This window comes from Brienomyrus brachyistius, unplaced genomic scaffold, assembly GCF_023856365.1.
Source record: "Brienomyrus brachyistius isolate T26 unplaced genomic scaffold, BBRACH_0.4 scaffold51, whole genome shotgun sequence".
NCBI lineage: Eukaryota > Metazoa > Chordata > Actinopteri > Osteoglossiformes > Mormyridae > Brienomyrus > Brienomyrus brachyistius.
The window spans coordinates 1,727,795-1,748,759 of NW_026042326.1; the positions used below are offsets into that span (position 1 = coordinate 1,727,795).

General features: G+C 43.9%; 1 protein-coding gene across 20 annotated transcripts in view; it reads right to left on the reverse strand.

Annotated features, from left to right (window-relative positions):
• Positions 1–207: 207 nt before the first annotated feature.
• The window catches only part of LOC125723786 (MAP/microtubule affinity-regulating kinase 3-like), a 57,829-nt gene continuing 37,071 nt past the window's right edge, over positions 208–20,965 (reverse strand). For 8 of the 20 annotated variants that reach the window (XM_049000531.1, XM_049000532.1, XM_049000536.1 and 5 more), the window contains 3 exons: positions 10,966–11,232; positions 2,999–3,043; positions 208–1,785 (listed from right to left, as the gene is read on the reverse strand). In XM_049000531.1, the coding sequence (XP_048856488.1) occupies positions 1,434–1,785; positions 2,999–3,043; positions 10,966–11,232 (664 nt within the window). In that variant the 3' untranslated portion in view covers positions 208–1,433. Of the gene's footprint in view, positions 1,786–2,998; positions 3,044–3,099; positions 4,716–4,854; positions 4,938–6,748; positions 6,776–10,965; positions 11,233–20,965 lie in introns of those variants that run through there. The other 12 variants (XM_049000534.1, XM_049000541.1, XM_049000535.1 and 9 more) reach the window with 10 other exon arrangements.

A 20,965-nucleotide genomic window follows, 5' to 3' on the forward strand; every position in this document is an offset into this window, starting at 1 on the left:
AATTTGTGTTTTAGATAAAGAATCCCTGTAAGAGTGGAAACAGGAGAAACAAATGCCAGTTGCATTTTAACTAATAAAATGCAGCAATAACCCTACATAAAATATTTCCAGTGTAATTAACTGTGTTCGAGCTGAATATGATTCATTATTCAATCATTTTTTCTTAAAATAAGAAAAATTTTATTAATGAAAAAAATAAGACCTACATACATATACATTTTTATTAATCTTCATACCATTATATAATATATTCAACCATAAATCTTAACATGAACAAAAATAATTTTAATTAGCGCCTTCACTATTACTGGATTTAAATGTTACCATTAATTTGGCTAGCAGCTCCATCAAGGCGGATTAAACCAGCGCACCATGCTGCCCGCGGAGCTGTTGTTATGGGAGAGCAGAATACCGTGCCGCTGTTGACCTTCTCCTCCTGCTGATCTCACAGACACTGAAACCTGCTGCTTTTAAGGCTGCAACAGGGCTTACCCTTCTCTGGTGACAGGTTACATTTATTCTGCAGTTCTTATAAAAGGAGAGAGAAAATAACAGGAGCAGCCGTGGCATAGGGCAGAAACATTATTTACAGTGGAAATGACGCTGGCAGCTTTTGGGGAGGCCTGAGAGGGGGGACATACAAACACAGTGTGACGCAGGAGGGCAGAGTGTGCCTGGTTCAGCCCGACCATCCTGGCAGGCCTAGCAGGGTGCAGTGGCGTTACCATTATTTTACTGAGAGGGTCCCAAAAATAAACAAAACATCCCCACCAGTGATACTCATAATACTCATATCAACCAAGACACTAAATCCCACTCACCTCCAGAGGACAAGGAGGCCACACAGCTCAGGCCTATGGTGCACAACTGTGAGTATGACAGTGCAGCCCCAAAGTTATTGGTAATCCACATTCTATAATACAGGAGGGGGACACAAATCCCTGTCCAATGATGTATGAAATAATTTTAATTATGTGCAGCATCTGCCTGCTCCTCCCTGCATCCAGTAATGTCCGGGAGGTCCTTCCTTACAGGTCAGGCTGAGTGGCCTTGCTTTGCCTCTATGACCTCATTTGACATCAGTTGACGGGCTTCTTTAACCAACCCTGCACAGTCACCACACACTAGGACGGGGGCGAGCCCATGAGGCCATGGCCGTCTCTCACCATAGTGCACTTACAAAAAGCGGCTCATTCCTTCACACTTCATCTTACTCAGCAGTTCAACAACTCAAAGGCAACAACTACAATCATAACAACCACAATAGCAATAGTAATAATACCATTTTGACGCTGAAAGAAATTATTGCCTAACACATTATTGTATACAATATTTTCAATACATAATTTGTGAATGTCCTGGAGAAAACTGCTACTTGGAGGATGTATAGCTAATTTTTTTCCATAATCATTTGTCTCTTTTTTGTTTCATTTTCATAGTTTCAATTCATTGGCAATTTTGGAAGCGATGTTCTTGAAAGCGATGGAGTTCCCTGATATCCGCTTGAAGCGCACACCGTTAAGCGAGAGGCGGGGCAGTTTGCACACCTCCATCTCCCACTGGACCAGAGTGTCGACGTGGGCGTGGCCATCGCCATGGACGCAGAGCAACAGGAATCGCTCGCGCTGCTCGTAATCGCAGTTGTTGGCGTCCAGCACCTTGCGGATCTCGCGCATGATGTCGCCGGGCTCCATGGCACTGGTGGTCTTCATACTCCAGGTGAATCGCAGGGAGCGAGGCTTGCCGTCTTTGTTTTCGTCTTTTTGATCCCCAGATACATTGCGACTGAAATGGATTGGGAAGAACCACAGAGAAAAATCAGAGAAAATAGAGGTGTCTGTGTGTCTTTATGTGTGTGTGTATGCAGCTACCAGTACAGATGCATACTGTGTGTGATTAACTAGGCAATGTGTTAGGATCAAAAACATGAAATGCACTGTAATTTTACCATATGGTTACATGAAACCATGAAAAAACTGGGTCCCATTCATTCATGTTGCAACTTGGAAAAGGCACAGTGATTCAGAAATCCATGCTAAAGTTAGTAATTTTACTGTGTGTTGTGATCAAAACATGCATCTCATTCTACTCAGACATGCAGAAGGCAGGCAACCCCACAGTTGGGTTTTGCATGCAAACACAAATCGCAGGTAACTCGTACAGTCAGACCCAACCTAAAAGGGGAGGGGAGACTGGAGTCACACACCCAGAGCTGGCAGAATAAGGCTACAGGGAACTGATCCATGTAAAGAATAAGGCTAATAGCAGGAAAGTGGCCCCTTCTCTTGAAAGAGAGCTGGCAGAATTTGAAATTGCTACCAATTAAATTTTATTAACGGTGTTTACCACTAGGGGTCAGTAAAATACAGACGTCATCTCAGTCTTATCATAGTCGCTGCTATAGAATGCTGCCCCCAGTGGTGAAACCATAAATACAATACTCAGTGATACAGAAAAGGTGGTAGTGGACCAGCACTGCTAGCTAAGCTAAAAAGGAGCCCACAAATGCGGCTGGCTTCATTAAAACACACATATACGCACAGTTTCAATACTTATATTTTGTACTTGCAGCAGACAGAAACATGGTTTCGTGACACCCTTGCAGCTTAATGGTTTAAAATGGGGTCTCATTGTTACCACAGAAAGTTCCATATTACCTCAAAGACACGCAGCTGCATTTAGATACAGACTGAGAAACTGATTAGGTATGAGACTGACCACATCTATTAAACAACCAGTACATAATATACAGGTACCATAGCTGCAAGCCTTTTTAATATTTTCTGGTGTTCTTTAAATCTGTCTGTTCACACACAATGATTTATAGAAGAATCAAACAGTGTTGAACGGCAATAACTACACCAGCTCTGGGGAAGGCTTCCGGAGAGGCCTGAACCCCCCAGAAGAGCCTTGACACATCTGCTCCAGCAGCAGAGGATGATGGGACAGGAAGGTTGTACAGGGTGCAGAAACCTAGGATTTGAGCACCTATCCTCACCTTGAGCCCTCAAATCTGCTGCTTCTCTCAAACTCGGCTGGGACTCTTCATTGAGAGAAGATGAAAGCACGCAGGGGACAGGCACAGGGATGGGGGATGGGGGATGACAGAGCCCAGGAGGAGGGAGGGAGGGAGGGAGAGAGGGAGGGAGAGAGAGAGAGAGAGAGAACACAAAAGCTTAAATTACAGTAAAGGCAGAAGACATTTCAACAGTAGAGAGAAGAAGCAGACAGGCAGTTTACAGAGTTAGAAAACCAAGAAAGCTACCAGCCAGTCTGTCCCCCAAGGCTGCTCATGTCCACATCATGGGGGCCTAAATTTGGTGCCTCAAATTATGCAGGAAGTAACAGGTTTCTGAGTGATGGGGAATAAGGCCCCTCCCTCATCTGACCTGTAATGCCTCCACATGGCATTGTCTGGCACATGGCAGATTCAAAAAGGCTGTACTGGGCACCATGATTGCACTGGTCAGCATAGCTGGCCACCACTCTTTCTTGCTTCTTTAACTGAAGAGAAACAGCATAAGAACAATGTGTGTACAGAAAACAGCCATCTCACCAGCACACATATACATACACGTGATACATGTAAATGAACGCACTTGCACGCACAGAAAGAGAAATATGTACGCAAACTCACCCACACCACACACGTGACATAACTTGATATTCATGCAAAACCTTCAGTAGCAACTCTGTATGCATCTCATGCAGTCTGTGGAGTGTCGAGGTGGGGGTCGGGGTGGAGACATGTCCACATTAAAGCTATGGCCGAGGCACCAGTAAGGAAGAGCCTGACCATGTTTGGGAGAAAGTGGACACCAGAATTGGTGGGAACCAAAACTATATCACATACATGCATTGACTACATTTCCCAGAAGGTTTTGCGATGCATGCCAGGTGCCAGGAAGGGATCTGGGTATGCAGCTTGGCCACATTAACAAAACCCATGTTATCCACTGGCTCCGTATGAGCCAGAGGGATCTCCAGCACCATCAGCAGGGCCACCTGGCCAGAGCGTGAGCAGGCATGCCAGGGACACTGAAAGGATTCACTGGAGAGACTCAAAGCAGCACCTCCGTGGCATGATGACCCCGGAAGATGAATCCATCCCTTAGCGGATCATGTGACCGTTTGTGACAATAAAAAGTACCCGGTGGAGCACACGGCCAGTCACAGAGGGCAAAGAAGGTGACGTGTTGACTTGGGACATGTCGTCTGTATAGAGGAAGCATGCAGAAAAAAAAGGGCCTCTTCATGGAGAACAAATCCCAACATCATCCATAGCCATCCCACCTAAAAATTACCAGATGTGTGACTTCCGTTCAGCCACTTGGCGGAGTCTGCCAGTCACAGGGGGAGGGGGGCCCATTCAGCTATAGTGCACTGCACTGTGTTCTTGGTGCACTTGCCTAGTATGTGGTTCTATGTTTGACAGAACCGGACTTCAGGCCCGCTAACAAGGCCATGTGACCGAGAGGTGCCAGGGCTCTGACAGTGGGCCTTGGTCTGTGACGGTAGGGGTTCATGCAGATGTCATAGAGGCCATAGATGTGTGCCTGACATCTATCTGGGGGGGCTGGAAACACAACCCCAGCCAAAATTCAACGGATGTCGTCGGCGCTGGTGCAAGAATGGGTTCCCTTACTCTAGTTTTCCATCTCCGATTTTCTACAACTTTCTATATCTTCTGCTCGTGAATCTGCAAGAGATGAATTCTGAAAGAAGTGACGAGTTTATTGGTATGACCAAAAGAAAGAAGAAAAAACAACAACAGAAAGCAAATCTCGATGCAAGACATGAGGACAAAAAAACCAATGTTAAAAATGGAGGGACAGGTGGGTGGAGTGGACTTACTAAGGGTCTTGGTTCCCGGGCCGGGGGGGCAGGTAGGCCCTGATTTGTTGGAGGTCTGCCGTTTGGATGGGTCAATAGTGACCCTGGGGAGAGGAAGAGTGGAGAGTTAAAGTGCACAGGCGAGACACAGCGGGCAGAAGGGGAGGTCCAGAACACATGAATCCACAAACTGGTGTCAGCCAAGGCTAAGATCAGGGGATGGTCCACGATGACCGGCACAACCAGGCCGAACACCACGCACTATGAATAAAGTGTCTGGGACTGTTTCAGAAAGAAGAAGAACGTGTTCCACTACTGGGGGTGGAGAGAATCCTCAGACATTAGAAGGCCTAAGCAAGAACAAGAACTACGGAGGAAGTGACGGTGGCATGAACCCAGGTGTGCGGGTGTGGCTCTGGGGGGCCAACCAGAAATGCACGTGGCCCCGTGTGGAAGGTGCTCAGACAGCCACTGCAACCATGGAACCCTGGTTCGGAGAATCACAGCTGGAATATAGACATGATCTTTTTGGAAGTAACGGTGGAGGCATATCAGATCCCTAAAGACACACAGCTCCCAGCTAACACTGTGATTTAAGTTTAATAATAAATAGCTAGTGACTCCTCCATTCAAAGAAGAAATCAGCTGACATCCAATGACAGCACAGTTGCAAATGCACCAGGAAACACATGGATGGTGACAGTGAGGGACAGACAAAGTACAGGAAGTGAGATCACCTAAATGTTTGCAGAGGGTACTGCCGTTTTAAACAAGGGCTGTTCCTTGGGCTCCACCAGGATCACAAGCCGGCACATATAACAAGAGGGAGTCTAATAGAGGGAAAACAGGGTTGGCAAAATTTGGGTTCATAGATTGTAATGGGCAATGAGGAGGAGAGGGCAAGTGGTCTAGGATGCTGGGTCGATACCTGAGCGTGGTCCTGTAACAAAGCCCTTTTCATTCCACACATCTCTTCCTGACCATATTCAGAGCTCAGTATGGAGGCCTGGATCACACAACCAACAGGCTATGACGTCATGGCCCAAGCCGACAGAGATTTCCTTCACAGACACACACATGCACACACACACACATATTTTTCAGCTAAGAAGAAGTAGAGTCTGAGGACAGCGGGGCAGTGTGGGTACGCCCATCATTCCTGCTGTAGAACATCCACTGACTGCTGACCAGCCATTATGTCAGGGGCTACAGGAAACTGCTACAGCAGCCTTTTTCTCAGGGAAGCCAAGGGCTATTAAAATGTGACCTTCTACTACATTGCCGAGGTAATCAAAGCCCAGGGCCAAGCAGACTGTGCGAACAGCTGTGCCAGCAGCTGGCACCCCTTCACAATGTCAAACGGCTACAAACAGACCTGGTCACACTACCGTCTGGAAGCAGCAGAGCCACGCCGTGAGAATCAGTCACACATGACTCACTGGGTGACTGCACTCTCCACAAATTTTACAACCTGTGGGTCAGCACATACATCAAGCTGATAAAGAGGCAGAGTTACCAGCTATACTAAAACTACTGAGGTTTGCCTACGCCAGAAAAAAAAACTAACACAACACTTACCTGAAATTATCCGATCAGAACTTTGTACAGAAAATCAAACAGTAACTGACAGTGCTCAGACCCAGCATTGTGGAAAGGCATGCATGGGTGATTAGTATGGCGGCTGTTTATTGGCTGTTCACCTGTCAACTGACAGGAAGTAATCACAGCAGGCTCTCTCATTCACAGTGCGTAGGCATTTCTAGTTACACTTCATTGTAACCTCAGACAACGTGCGAAGAACAAATACCAGTTCCTGTTATACTGGTTAAACTACCACTCTTTTTAATGCTGTCATTTAAAGGAAGCTTAGGGAATCATGTTACTATAGCTTTGAGAATTCAACCCAGGATCCTACCTTTTGGTAAACCTGAATGTCGTGTTTCTATAAAAAGAAAATGTGAAAATGTATGAAAGGAATGAATAGTCAGATTGCGGTGATGAATGAGCAGATGGAAACACGCAGCATCAAAAATGACAGGCGGATGGAGTTTGAAACAGTTTAAAAAAATGAGTGAGTCAGTTGATATAGGAAGCCTTCCTGAGATGAAGGCCTACAATCACAGTCAGGGGGTCCAGGGGAGACTGTGGCATGCTGTGGGAAACCCAGCTGTTTCAGCCAATAGGAAAAAATCTGACTCTTAGGTGATGAGATGGGTATGAGACAAAACAGTCTGGACTGAGTATGGATGTCCATAAGAAAAAAAGTTAGAAATATTCTAAAAATATATTACATAGACATATAGAAAGACAGACAGACAGAAATATACAGATATACAGACAGACAGATCGATCTAAAGTGACCTTGTAACCCAACTGAAAACCAAACAGATCTGTTGGGGGAAAATATCAAAAATAAATAACGCACAATAAGCTGGTTGCATAACTGTGCACACCCTTAAACTAATATGTTGTTGATGCACCTTTTGATTATATTGTAGAATTCAATCTTTTTGGGTACGCACCTGCCATCAAGTAAAGTGACTCTGATTAACCCCAATCCTAGTAGGATTTTCCTGACATTTATTCAGTTTCATCCTGGTCAGGAACACCAAGGTTTACAGAGAGTGTAGCTTACTGTGTTTTTTGGTAACATGGCTAACAAGCAACATACCAGACGCTAATGTGGATCTACCGAGCCTCGGCCCCAACTCGGTGGAAAACGCAAAGGTAGGGGTCTTGCACCCTTTAACAACACAAAGTGTTGTAACCTAGGACATGTGACTGTTAAAGAAACTATCTGCTACTGTGATATAGAACTGCTGGTGGCGAGTGTCCATCCATATTGCACACACGACATTGTTGTCTGTGTTTACATCCCCCCCACTGGGGCTCGCTGACACAGCATGTGATGTCATCCACTCCACTATCGTGAGGCTTCAAACACAACAACCAGACGCATTCATTGCAATTCCCGGGGACTTCAACTATGTCACCAAACTCTGTCTGCTTTTTATTGGTTTGTGGACTGTCCCACAAGAAAAAAACAGGACAATAGACATATTGTATGCTGATCTTATGGATGCATACAAGGTGTTAAATGAGGGGACACCCAAAAGTGTGCAGGGCTCCGGCCCTCTAAGACTGGAGTCTAACACCCCTTTATAGGGAGACCATAGTTTGTCAGGCTTAGGGATTGCTCCTCTGAGACTGTAGTCACCAGCACAGGTGCACCCCAGGAGTGTCCCCTGTCCTGTTCACCATATACATAACTGACTTCACTTACAACTTGGAGCCATGCCACATGCAGAAGTTCTCAGATGACATGGCAGCTGTGGGGTGTATTAGGGATGGTCAGGAGGGGGGTTTCAGGAACCTGGTGGAGGACTTCGTGAAATGGTGTAGGTCAAACCATCTGCAGCTGAACACCTCCAAAACAAGAGAGATGGTGGTGGACTTCAGAAGGTCCAGGCCCCCTCTGTTAATGGTCGGGGGGTCGACGTGGAAGTAGTCAGGACCTACAAGTACCTGGGGCTGCAGCTGGAGGACAAACTGGGCTGGTCAGCAAACACTCTACAAGAAAGGCCAAGGCCAGCTGTATTTCCTAAGGAGGCTGGGGTGTTTCAACATCTGCAGGAAACTGTAATGTTCTACCAGTCATCACCAGCATCCTCTTCTATGCTGTGGTCTGTTGGGGACACAGTATCAGAAAGAGAGATGCCAAGCAACTGGACAGGCTGGTGAGGATAGCTGGCTCTGTGGTTGGTACAGAGCTGGACTCTGTCACATCAGTGGCAGAGACAAGGACCCTAAACAAACTTCTGAACATCATGGACAATGTCAGTCACCCCTGCACGGCACAGTCTTCAGAAAGACAGACTGTGGAAGTCTTTTGTCCCCCAGGCCATACAGCTGTACAGTCAGAGACAGAAGAGCAAATTGGACTTTTAGGCATGAGGCTGCTTTCCTCTGCATTTCTAATGTATAGTTAACATACTTTATGTGTATTAGAGTATATATTTATACACATAAAATTATATCTTATTATTCAATACTTTATGTATATTTCATACATATTCCAGATATTTATTGTGTGCAATATATATATGCACACAGACGTATATAGTTTCATGTTAAAGTGTAAGAATTATATATATATATATATATATATATATATATATATATATATATATATATATATATATATATATACACACACACACACATATATATACACATATATACATACATATATATACACATACTTTCAATTATATATTTGTATTATTTATTTTATCATATATATAATGCATGGTGGTACTCATTGTCTGTGCATACAATCACTACCATTTATTTTTTCGAGCTACTGGAAGCCTACATTTCCTCCAGGATTAATAAAGTATGCATATATCTATGAATGCATGTATCTATGCATCTATGCATGCATGTATACATCTATCCATCTATCTATCTATCTATCCATCTATCTATGCCATGGTTCACAGAGAGCTTACAAATCATCAAAGGGATCTCATGGTTGAAACATATCAGTCAGGAGAAGGGTACAAAAAATTCCATTAGATATAACATGGAACACAGTGAAGTCATCAAGAAGTGGAGAAAATATGGGACAACAGTGAAGTTACCGAGAACTGGATGCTACTCCAAAATTGATGAAAAGACAAAACAAAAACTGGTCATGGAGGCTGACAAGAGGCCGACTGCAATACTGAAGGAGCTGCATGAATTTCTGGTAAGTGCAGGGCATGTACTACATCTGACTACAATCTCATAAATTCTCCATATGTCTGGACTATGGAGTAATGTTGCAAAACGGAAGCCTTATCGTACAAAGAAAAACATCGAGGTCCGGCCAAATTCTGAAGAAAGGTTTCCCAAAAGCATGTGGGAAACTGTATTATAGTGTGATGAAACCAAGGTTGAACTTTTTGACCACAATTCCAAAAGGTATGTTTGGCGCCAAAGCAACTGTGCATCTCTCCAAAAGAACACCATACCCACAGTGAAGCATGGTGGTGGCAGCATCCTGCTTTGAGGTTGTTTGTCTTCAGATGGAACTGACACTTTAGTCAAGGTGAAGCAAATTGTGAACAGTTAAAAAAAACTGTCAATTTTGGCCCAAAATCTTCTTGAAAGAGGAATTTTACCTTTCAGCAGAACAATGACCCCAAGCATACATCCACATCAACAATAGAATGGCTTTGGTAAAAGAAAATAAAAGCTTTGGAATGGCCCAGCCAGAGCCTAGACCTAAATCCAATTGAAAATCTGTGGGGTGACCTGAAGAGGACTGTGCACAAGAGATGCCCTTGCAATCTGACTGATTTGGAAGCACTTTTGCAAGGAACAGTGGGAAAATATTAGCAAGTCAAGATGTGGCATGCTGTAAGACTCCTGCCCAAAAAGATTGAGTGCTGCAATTAGATTAAAAGGTACTTCAACAAAGTATTAGTTTAATGGTGTGCACCCTTATGCAACCAACTTATTGTACGTTTTTAATTTTTTACATTTTTCCCCCTAACAGATTTGTTTTTTCAAAGAATTGGACATATTATAGGTCACATTAAAGGTGGGAAAAGCCCTGAAATTATTTATTTATCGTGGCCTATTTTTTTACATCACAAAAACACTTTCTTATATCCATTGTAGCTGGATTACAAATGTAATTCCCACTCAGTTTATAATGTGAGCACCTGGAAGACACCTTCGCATGTGCAGACAGATTGGACTGTGTGTGTAGAACAGCAGCACTGGAACTCAGAGCCGAGTGTGGAAAAGGGGCAACCCAGCGCAGCCGATCAGGAAATCACTGTCAGTTGGGGACATGATGGAAAGCAGTGCCAGCAGGGGGCGCAGCAGGGTGTGCCAGAGTTGAGTACATTTAACACAGAGAGCAGTTCCCCGATAAATGGTTCTGTTTGATGATATTTTGTTGGACACTATCAGAAGCAGGAAAGTCAGGTTAGCACAGGTTATCCCTCATGGAGAAGCCTTCACCTCAGACTACGGGGGAACCGGAATCAAAACCAGCAAAGCCTAAACCAAGCTCCCGAAACCCACGGAAACAGGCAGAAACGGTGGGTGCGAGTGGGTGGGGACAGCTGACCGGCCTACCTGCGGGTAAGCTTGGAAGTGAGCTTGGTGAAGAGGTTGGAGGAGCCACGGCTGCGTGACTGCGAGAGCGGTGCGGCATCGTGCGACAGTGTGGGCGATACCGGGGGGCCGTTGTAGGTGGCAGTGCGGCGTTCCCGCAGCTGCCCGCCGTGGAAGGTGCTCCTGCTGGCTGTGCCCCGTGGGAAGCGTAGCCGGTCCGGGGGCGTGGTGCCACTGATGCTGTTTGTGGAGGCCACTGTTGTCCGCTGGCTGGCTGGTACCACGGCACTGGGGGGGAATCAAACAGGGCTGGTAAGAGAGGCTGAGATGGGGAGCACACTACAGGCCAGGAATGCCACACCAAACTATAATCACAATCTGAAAGGTCACAGCTTGGCTGCATTATAAGCAAAGAGCTTGGTTGTCATAGGAGAACAGGGTTTCCATGTCATCTACATCACTATTTGAACGTACACATGCTGGGTTTCATTCCAATGCTAGTTCACTTTCCTATCTAAAAAATATTATATTTGCTGCCAAACTCCAAAACTGACCGCTCACCAGCACTATACTGTATGTTACTAGATAGTGTTTTGTCCTTGTGATCAGTAAACAGAATATGACATGAGTTAAGGGAGCAAGTAGCACATGTCATGGGGGAACATTTAGCTGGGACTGAATCCGAAACATGCAATTTTTTGAATTTTGACCATAGGTTTTCGTTGATGATCTTTTATTTCATGACTAATTTTTAACTACAACTTAAATGAAAAACATTTCATAATGAAAATCACAGGGAAATCTCTGTTCGTTATGCTCTAAGGAGTAAAAACAAGACAAAATTGTTTGGGCAGACAATCTAGATTGCATTTAGATAGCATTGATTCTTATTCTTTTTAACCAATCATTACAGAAATCTGAGAGAGAGTACCAGCTCTCAGAGTCTCCATGCATCTTTCTCATTGAATGATTTGTTTTTCCCACTTGGTGGATGTCTGCACAAATGCCAGCTTCCAATATAATTAATGCTATGTTCAAACCACACAACTTTATACCCAATTTTCCACAAAATGCAATTTTCCACAAATGCAGACAAAACCCCCAGATCGGAGATAAATAAGTGTGCAATCGACACTGGCAAATTAGCGTCCGATCGCTATGCATCACATGTTCACAACACAACCTCATGGAGTCGCCAATGTGTCACAGACACCCGTCAGAAGTACGGTAAGTCAGTAACACAAACCCAGCCTAGATGATTAAGCATCATAGGGTATGGTTATGTATAAGGTAGGCTTAATTCTGAAGGGAATTTATACAGCCAGGAGAATATCCTTCAACAAAATCATGTATCATGAACCTGTCTGAGAAAATTATGACTAAAAAACTGACTAAAATTAGACCTGAGTTCCACTGACTACATCCATCCATCCATCCATCCATCATCCGCTTATCCGAGGTCGGGTCGCAGGGGCAGCAGTCTCAGCAGGAAAACCCAGACTTCCCTCTCCCCAGCCACTTCACCCAGCTCCTCTGGGGGGATCCCGAGGCGTTCCCAGGCCAGTCGAAAAAAATAGTCGCTCCAGGGTGTCCTGGGTCTAGAGCCCTTCGTGGGACTGTTCTTTTAATCCCGCCCGCACCCGCAGATCCATTAACAGATATACTGTATGATGAAATAAGTCTATACACATTCAATGTTTTATTCCAATAGAATAAGAACTGAATAATAAAACAAAATTCAACAAAAATCTCTCAACTTTGAATCACAAATAAATGTAAACTGAACCCAAAAACAAATCAGATGTGCAAATATCTGCAGCTATTAAAAAACAATAGCCAAATCTATACAACAAATGTTTAAATATCAAATTATTATAAACAAACAAGAGCAGCTTAAAAACAAGAGAGAACCCTGAACCTTATTTCAAAGAAATACATTTAAACTAGCTGAACATCTTATAATAACTTAATACAACAGAGCAAACACGAACATAAAATAAATAATAATATAACACAAAATAAATGACATCAGTTACATTCTCCATCCTGCCAAAAAACTTGGGACCCGCTGTCTATTTTTAGCCTCCTGCTCCTGCCCATGGCAACCTTAAAACCGCCCACTCCCGCGAGATTTCCATTGGGTCCTATGGGATCCCAGTCCCAATGCAGGACTCTACCTGGGTCTTCCCCGGGGCCGCCTCCCAGTGGGACACACCTGGAACACCTCACCAGGGAGGTGTCCGGGAGGTATCCTAATCAGATGCCCGAGCCACCTCATCTGGCTCCTCTCAATGCGGAGGAGCAGCGGCTCTACTCTGAGTCCCTCCCGAATGACTGAGTTCCTCACCCTATCTCTAAGGGAGAGCCCAGCCACCCTGCGGAGGAAACTCATTTCGGCCGCTTGTACTCGCGATCTCGTTCTTTCCGTCACTACTCATAGCTCATGACCATAGGTGAGGGTAGGAACGTAGATCGACTGGGAAATCGAGAGCTTTGCCTTTTGGCTCAAAGAGAGCATTCAACCCTTTTCTAGCTGAGGACCATGGTCTCGGATTTGAGGTGCTGATTCTCAACCAAGTCGCTTCACACTCGGCTGCAAACTGCTTCAGTGAGAGCCAAAGGTCATGGTCTGATGAGACTAACAGAACCACATCATCTGCAAAAAGCAGAGAACTAATACTGAGGCCACCAAACTGGACACCCTCAATGCCCCGGTCTAGAAATTCTGTCCATAAAAGCTATGAACAGAATTGTGATCCACCTATAGTTGGAGCACAGAGGCACAGCCCCCGATGTCCACGCGATGCTGCAGATGCGTGTCAACCAAGACAGCCCTAAAGCATCCAGAGCCTAACGGATCTCATCCAACCCCGGGGCCCGGCCACTGAGGAGCTTTTTAACTACCTCAACGACCTCCACCCCAGAGATAGGGGAGTCCACACCCAAGTCCCCAGACTCTGCTTCCTCATTGGAAGGCATGTGAGTGGGATTGAGGAGGTCTTCGAAGTATTGCCTCCACAGACCCAAAACATCCCGAGTTGAGGTCAGCAGTGTCTTATCCTCACCATAAGCAGTGTTGATGTTGCACCGCTTTCCCACCCTGAGCTACCAGAATCTCTTCGAAGCTGTCCAGAAGTCCCATTCGCACTCAATGTCCCCCGCCTCCCCTGGGACATGGGAGAAGCTCTGCTGGAGGTGGGAGTTGAAGCTCCTCCTGACAGGAGATTCCACCAGACGTTCCCAGCAGACCCTCACTATACGCTTGGGCCTGCCAGGCCCGGCCATCTTCCTCCCCCACCAACAGAGCCAACCCACCACCAGGTAGTGATCAATTGTCAGCTCCGCCCCTCTCTTCACCCGAGTATCCAAGACATAGGGCCGCATGTCCGATGACATGACTACAAAGTTGATCATTGAACTGCGGCCTAGGGTGTCCTGGTGCCAAGTGCACACCCTTGGACACCCTTATGCTTGAACATGGTGTCCACTATGGACAATCCATGACGACCACAGAAGTCCAATAACAAAGCACCACTTGGGTTCAGACCGTTCCTCCCAATCACGCCACTCCAGGTCTCACTGTCATTGCCCACGTGAGCATTGAAGTCCCCCAGTAGAACAAGAGAGTCCCCATGTGGAGTAATCTCCAACACCCCTTCCAAGTACTCCATAAAGGGTGGGTATTCTGAACTGCCGCTCGGCAGTCAGAACCCGTCCCCCCTCCTGAAGGCAAAGGGAGGGTGCCGTCTCGTCCACTGCGTTAAACCCCAATGTACAGGCGCCCATCCAGGGGGCAATAAGTATGCCCACCCCTGCCCAGCGCCTCTCCCCGTAAACAACTCCAGTTTCAAATTTAACAATTCATACATGATTAAAGTGCACATTCGAGATTTTAACATAAAGTTATTTGCATACATTCCAGTTTCACCATGAAGAAATTGCAACACTTTATATACACAGTCCTCCTCTTATTTGTACAGTTGGCTTCAGAGGTGTTTGTAATTACTCGGGTGTGTTTCATTGCTTCATTAGTGCAGGGATAAGATCCCTAGGCTTGATTCTACCATTTGAAGTCTGTACTTGCCATTGTTCACCATAAGAAGAAGAGCAATGCCAATGAAAGTCAAAAATGTTACTATGAAGCTGAAAAGCAAGAATACCATTATAGACATCAGTCAAAATGTAGTATTACTAAAATCAAAAGTCTGGAATATCATTAAGAAGAAGGGACACGGATGGATGAGGTACAGAAAAATCACTTGTCCAACAGACCAGAAACAGTCTTCAGGAGGCAGGTGTGTCTCAGAGAATAATTTCTGCAGAAGACTTCAACAGAAATACAGAGGGTACACTTCAAACCGATAGTTAGCCATTAAAACAGGACAGCCAGATAATAATTAGCAAAAAAAAAGTTTTTAAAAGAGCCTTCAGAATTCTGGAAAGAAGTCTTACAGACAGACAAAACCAAGATAAATCATTATCAGAGGGATGGCTAGAGGAAAGTGTGGAGATGAAAAGGAACTGCCCCGGATCCAAAGCAAAAGACCTCATCTGTTAAACATGGCGGTGGGAGTGTTATGGCTTGCGCATGTATGGCTGCCACAGGTACTGGCACACTTATCTTCATTGACGATGTAACTGCTGACGGCAGTAACAGAATGAATTCTGAGGTGTATAGAGACATTTTACTTGCACAAGTGCCAGTAAATGCCTCAAAACTCACTAGATGGTGCTTTATCCTGCAACAGAATGATCCCAAACATACTGCTAAGGCAACAGGAGATGAATGTAGAATATGATTTATGTGATTTTATAAGACAAAAGCCCATGTCTTTTAGAGCTTTAATGGTACATGAGCTGGTCATTATTATTAGGTTATTATTAGATTATTATACAAAAGTTCCAACCAAAAAATTTGATTGGACAATAGGCGTTCTATCAATACAGTAAACAGAGCATAACTGCGCTCAGATGTATCACTCCACTTTACAGGTGTATCTAGAAACTATTTCATATGCCTCATTTCCACCAACAAGGAGCCAGTGCTGGGCTGGTTCTTGCTCAGTGCCTTTTGAGAACTGGCTCGTGTTCCTACTGGTTTCAAAAATGATACGTAAGCAGAAGTGAGAGTAAATTAAAAGGTTCATAAGTAATCTGTTTTGGCTGTTGTTGGCTTTCTTTTGATCTGTTTCAGATTTTAAGTTTTTATAAGCTGCTGAATCGAAAACAAAAATTTCCAGAATAAGAGCGCAACGAGTTAGTCTCTACTGTCTGTATCCAATTTTGTCTCTTTGAAGGCTCCCCATCTCTGTGTAACTGAGTTTATTCTTTATTCTTGTGCGTTGCTTTACCGGTGTCCTTTAAAGGATCGTGGAATAAAAGAGTCTGCTAATAATTGAACTTTGCTGCCCGCCTCTTGATTTCTTTGCCACTCTTGCACCACAATATTTTATTTATTAGACTTGCAGCATGGTTGTAATTTACTAGCAAATCTGGCTAGCAAATCTTTAGTTTTCCGCAGAATATAAAGTTGTTTCACTGCCAGCACTGATGATATTAAAACTATATTGGTTATGGGCTGAATTTTCTGAGTATGCAAAAGGTTTGGACGTGATATCCCGTCCTACTTACACTGATGTTACAGGAACTATATATACATATATTTTTTTTAAGACCTGTAAATGTTCAAATAAACAAACAAAATATGCTGTCTCTTATTACTGTTACCTTATAAATGTTACTCGCGGCCTTGTGGTTATGACCGAATCACATGTCATGAAGAATAAAGACGACTGTTGGAGGGAGTGGTGGGTGGTGAGTGCCACCTTGCGGACCGTGTAGGAACTGTAGTTTTGAGTTTTATCCCCCTGCGGTATCTGTAGCTCGTTGTCATACTTAGTGCAGTTTGTTCAGTTCAGGAGCCGTACGTTTGTATTTGGTTAACGTTTGTTCCCTTTACTGTAATCCTTTATTATGTTTATGATTCAAGTTCTGCATTTTAAGTATGTTTAAATACCTTTTTTATGAAGGACGGCATAACATTGCGTTCTTAGTGCAGTTAGCCCATGTTAAGTCGGCTGCAGAGCTATTGTGCTAACTCGTTTAAATATTGTTTAAATATAAAAGGCTGTTAATTTATCATTCCGGAATGAGATAATTGCTGTTATTTGGCGGTGTGTGATGTTTACCGGGAGTTCAATTTGGTTGTTGCAGAATCACACGTATATTCCCACGAAAGCAAGTTGCTGTTGTTAATAAAGGCTGGTGGAACAACGGACTGATGCATTCTGACTGATGCACACTCAGGGCTCATAACGCCATAAGCAAGCAACATTAATAGGCGGCACCTCCTTCTTCACATCACAGATATACTGGGAGTACAACTGCACTCCTTCTCATATGTTGTTGCTTAATTATTATTCATATCTAGTTGGGCAACATCACAAATTTTCAGGGTAATTTATCGTTAATTAGCATATTATGCCTTCTTTAGTGCAGTGTCCTGACAAAGACATTGTAACACAGAACATACTTCCAGTCTGTTATACTGACATTTCACAGATTATTTAACTTTCATACTTCGCTAATGTCTGGCTCTTCCTTTGACCAACCATGATGAGGCATAACAGTGAATGAACATTAGAGACATAACTGCAGATTGACAAAGCACAGGTCATTCTTCATATAACAAATGGAGACCCCCACCTGACTGTTCAGTGAAGTGTCACACACATCCCCAGTCAAAGTTTGACATCATCTGGAGTGTCGTACATTTTACTGCAGTGTAAGCCAGTGTCGCAGAACATCAGACAACAAAAAACTAAATCTTAAAACTAAAATAGTCACCTTTTATAGTGATGACAGCTGAACAAACTATGTATTCTATTAAAGACATAGAATAATTTTCTGAAAGTTCACACTAGCATTGCCCACAAATAAGCTGCACTAGCTAGTTGCCTGGTTTTGACCTTTCTATCCATTTCATCCCAAATGACCTAAGTATGGTTAAGGTCAGGTTCTGTCATCACATTCACCTCTCCTTCATCTCCCTTCCCCTTCAAATAGTACTTACAGGGTAATGAGTGAATTGCTTGAAGATCAACCAAGAATACTGAAATGTAGTGTGTTCTAAAACTAGTGAATGGTACGGTAAATAGATCAGTGGAGAAACTCACTGGCCTAACACACAGACCATGTTACATCAGTTATACCATGAGTGCTGTGTGTCGGCTTTTGCTGCTTGCTGTTTCACGAGGTTACCCAAGTGCTCGCTCAGAGGGCCTCTGAGGTAGGTCTATGTTAAACAATATGTCTGTAAATGGAGAGCTTGGGCTGGTAAAAGGGGCTGGAGGGCCCTTTGGTATATTTTGCAGCTCGCAATCAACCGGTTGGCCACCAGTGACATAAAGCATTATCGACTAATCATCTTCTGTGATCGACTGACAGATTAGGCACCCTTGGTATAACAGCCATAAAATGTCAGGATTGGGGAAGAAACACTGGCCCTCACAAGACCAGCCCACCTGGAAAATTCCCCAACTTCCCAATGCCCAATCTGTGCAGGAATCCAGCATTGTTCTTTCTAAATATCACCTTCCCTAACAAGTTCCAGGTCGCAAAGAGCCTGGAGCTTTTCCCAGAAAGGCAAAGGGACACCTTGCACTGTAATTTCATTCCAGGACTCAGTCTGACACACAAAATCACATAGTGGATTGGAAGTGAATCACAGGAGGCATGTGACACAATCACACCCTGGACAATTTATAGGTGACAGTTCACTTAACTGCATGTTTTCAACGAGTAACTGGAGGAAACCTGCAGGGAACATGCCAACATGCGCATGCACACAGACACACAGACACAGACTACACACATAGACCTGGGGACTGAATGCGAACCTGCAACCTTACAGGCTCGTGCCTATGCGGCCGTCATGTCATTTAATGTTTCCATTTGCTATTTTTACTAGTATGATGTTCTTTTGTATTGAATCCATGAACTTTACTAAAATGTAAATAATACTCTGTTTCAAATCTGAATACTACAGTAGGGGAGGAATGTGATTTTTAGGTGCTCTATCCTCAGAAATGAGGATCCTGCAAGCCGGATCACCCTCAAGGAAACGTACCACATGGCTGTAGTACCATACTTGATGGTCCCTCACAATGCAGATAACGTGTCTCATTCAGGACTCCTCTAGCAACTGCTCATTCGACACAAAGTCAAACCAGAGGTACAAAAGGATTTTCTGAAGAAACACAGTACCAAAGGAGTCCAGTCTTCGGCTCAGCTCACTGGATAGCATCCATGTCTGACAGCCATACAGCAAGACAAGGAGCACTAGGATTCTAAAAAGTTGGACCTTTTGCAAAGATATTAGGAGTGCCATGCACCCCTTTCCAGTGACCTCATGACCCCCCATGCTCTTCCAATCCGTCTGCTGACTTCATAGGAAGAGTCACCATAAGAACATAAGAAATTTACAAACAAGAAGAGGCCATTCGGCCCATCAAGCTTGTCTGGGGAGAATTTAACTAATAGGTCAAAGTTGTTTAAATCTTATCTAGCTCTGACTTAAAAGGAATCCAGGGTTGTAGCTTGTGCTACACTAACAGGAAGATTATTCCATACTAACTTCACGCTGCATAAAGAAGCTCAAAGCTGTGGGGTTTTAAGAACTGTAGCAGCTTGGATCGAAAACAGGTTAACAGACAGGAAGTAATGGGTAGTTATTACAGGCACATTGTCACAGTTGGCCTGCGTTCATAGTGGGGTACCACAGGGTTCGATTTTCGGACCACTACTATTCCTCATTTACATTAATGACACTGACACCAATACATACAGTAAACTGGTTAAATTTGCAGACGACACCAAGGTGGGTGGTGTAGCAGATACTAATCTAGCAGCACATAGGCTACAATGGGATCTTGATTTAATTAGCGACTGGGCTGATACCTGGCAGATTAAACTAAAAGTAGATAAATGTAAGGCAATCCATGCAGGAAGCAGAAATATAGATTTCAGATATTTTATGGGTTCCCCTGAAATAAAGGTAGCTGATTATGAGAAAGACCTCGGTGTGTATGTTGATGCTTCCATGTCCCAGTCTCGCCAGTGTGGGGAAGCAATAAAAAAGGCCAATAGGATGTTGGAGTATATCTCTAGGTGTGTGGAGTTTAAGTCAAGGGAGGTAATGCTACGATTATACAAATCCTTGGTGACACCCCACCTAGAATATCGTGTGCAAGTTTGGTCACCATACCGTAAAATGGACATTGCTGCCTTGGAAAAGGTGCAACGTAGGGCTACAAGAATGATTCCTGGTTTTAGAGGAATGTCTTATGAGGAGAGGGTAGCTGAGCTGAATCTGTTTAGCCTCGAGCAAAGGAGACTAAGGGGGGACATGATCCAGGTATATAAGATTCTAACAGGTATGGATGCTGTTCAGCCAAATGGCTATTTCAATATTAGTTTAAATACTAGAACTCGTGGCCATAGGTGGAAATTAGCGGGAAAACATTTTAAACTGAATTTGAGAAAACACTTCTTTACACAGTGTGTAGTTAGAGTATGGAATAGTCTTCCTGTTAGTGTAGTGCAAGCTAAAACCCTGGGTTCCTTTAAATCAACTCTGAGCTATTAGTTAAGTTCTACCCAAACGAGCTTGATGGGCTGAATGGCATCCTCTCTTTTGTAAATTTCTAAGTGATTTCTCAAATTCATTTTATTCATTTATGTTCTCCCGCAAATTTCTACTTATGGCCACAAGCTATAGTATTTAAAACTAATATTGAAATAGCTATTTCGCTGAACAGGATCCAGACCTGTTAGAATCTTATATACCTGGATCATGTCCCCCCTTTAGTCTCCTTTGCTGGAGGCTAAACAGATTCTGCTAAGGTAACCTGTACAACCAAGTAGATTAGTTAAACAGGATCTACCGCTCCTAAATCCATGTTAGCTATCCCTCAGAATGTTATTTGAATCCAGATAATCTACCATTTTCACTTGGATTACA